The sequence below is a fragment of the Nanorana parkeri genome, unplaced genomic scaffold (genome assembly GCF_000935625.1).
Source record: "Nanorana parkeri isolate BGI_ZX_2015 unplaced genomic scaffold, ASM93562v1 scaffold1693, whole genome shotgun sequence".
NCBI classification, from domain to species: domain Eukaryota; kingdom Metazoa; phylum Chordata; class Amphibia; order Anura; family Dicroglossidae; genus Nanorana; species Nanorana parkeri.
In genome coordinates this window covers 228,714-230,364 of record NW_017307961.1, presented here as the reverse complement: position 1 = coordinate 230,364, position 1,651 = coordinate 228,714, and the positions used below count along the sequence as shown (strand labels likewise).

Sequence of the window (1,651 nt, the reverse complement as noted above, 5' to 3'; positions counted from 1 at the left end):
CCGCCCAAGGGACCAATCACTTGCGGCAGGGGGATTTCCTGTCCCTTAGTGACGTGTAGCTGCAGGATGGGGAATGCCCCAGTTGCAACTGACCCTGGAGTGAGGTGTATCAGTCTCAGTTTTGTGCAAGCTTGGTTCGCGCTGAGATCCCAGGCATCACTAGTTAAGAGAACTCCACTCATACTGGAATTGTGTTCTAAATTATTGGGTCCTCATGCAAGATAGCACTGCTAGGTTAGCCCCCTGAGAGCTTGTGAATCGAATGACATTCCTGTAACTGCTGCAATATATATTATATGTAGTGTCAGTTGAATGAATACCGTTTAGGCTGGTTGTATGGGTATGGACCACGGTTAGGGATGACATGAGGCTCCACAATTAATGTAAGTGGTTCCTCTTGTACAGTTTCTTCATCACTGCCTTCTTTTCTCTTCTTTCCTTTTCCACCATATACAGGAAAAGTAATCCTAGAAAAGAACAGACAGATTTCAAAGAAAGGAATAAGAAATGGAATAACCCCAAAAATGTACAACAAACTAAAAATTGTCTCAGAAATTACATAGCAACCTGTCAATTGTGAACTGGAAACAGTCACGTGGACAATTAAAGTCTGACTTATTGCCAGGAGCTACCTTATAAATAACATCTACAGAGAGCTCTGAGGTACCTGAATGGGGCTTTGTGCAGAGATGGATCTTCCACTGTCACCTTCACCTGGTGCTCGGGGAAACAAGCCTTCAGATGGTCCAGACTCAAAAAAGTGTCATTAAAATCCAGAGTTGGAATCTGATTGGGCATCTTTGAGTAATGTGCACTTCCTGGATCTCCATATCCTAAAATAATGTCATGCAGCCAGTCGGGCACTACACAGTCTGTATTCATCAGTTTCCGGATTGTCTCTAGTACTGCCTGAAAAATACATTTTTAAAACATTTACCAGAGCAGTATAAAGAACAAGGAGAGAATAAAGGGTATAAGCAGTCAAATGCAGGCTCATGCAACCACATAAACATTAGGAATTGGTGACCGGATCCATGTTTCACTTTACCATGCCAATGCTAGCTGGGATTTAATCAGTTCAAAGAACATTAATCATCTCACCAAAAGTGTTTGAAGGTAGAATTATTTTATTTATTTGCTTACAGCTGATTAAGATTGCTCTAGTTTTCTGTCCCTGGCTGGTAGATGCAACAATAGCTCCTGTTTTTCCAGATACCTTGAATCACGATATGAATATTACACCCGGTGTAATATTTATACATTGCTTTTAGATAAAAGATTGATGGGGTTTTTTTTACGAAATATCAATGCTGATGAATATATTCACATTTTGGGGGATTAGAGGATAGCAGGTGGGAGCGCAGATTGTTGATTATTTATTATTTTACCTTCAATCATGAGTCCCAGTCTGTCTGTGTTTGGGGTGGATTTGCTAAGCAAACTATTTTGGTGTCAGTATTCCAGACAACGCCATGGAGTCAGTATTTTCTGGACAACGCCATGGAGTCAGTATTTTCCGGACAACGCCATGGAGTCAGTATTCCGGACAACGCCATGGAGTCAGTATTTTCCGGACAACGCCATGGAGTCAGTATTCCGGACAACGCCATGGAGTCAGTATTCTGCAAAACGCCATGGAGTCAGTATTTTG

General features: G+C 41.7%; 1 protein-coding gene across 1 annotated transcript in view; it reads right to left on the bottom strand.

Moving 5' to 3' along the window:
- AQR (aquarius intron-binding spliceosomal factor) overlaps window positions 1–1,651 on the bottom strand; it is a 96,938-nt gene that overhangs the window by 28,744 nt on the left and 66,543 nt on the right. Inside the window, exons 20-21 of the mRNA XM_018571182.1 lie at window positions 668–909; window positions 321–467 (exon numbers count right to left, since the gene is read on the bottom strand). Of these exons, the coding sequence (XP_018426684.1) occupies window positions 321–467; window positions 668–909 (389 nt within the window). The remainder of the gene's footprint in view (window positions 1–320; window positions 468–667; window positions 910–1,651) is intronic.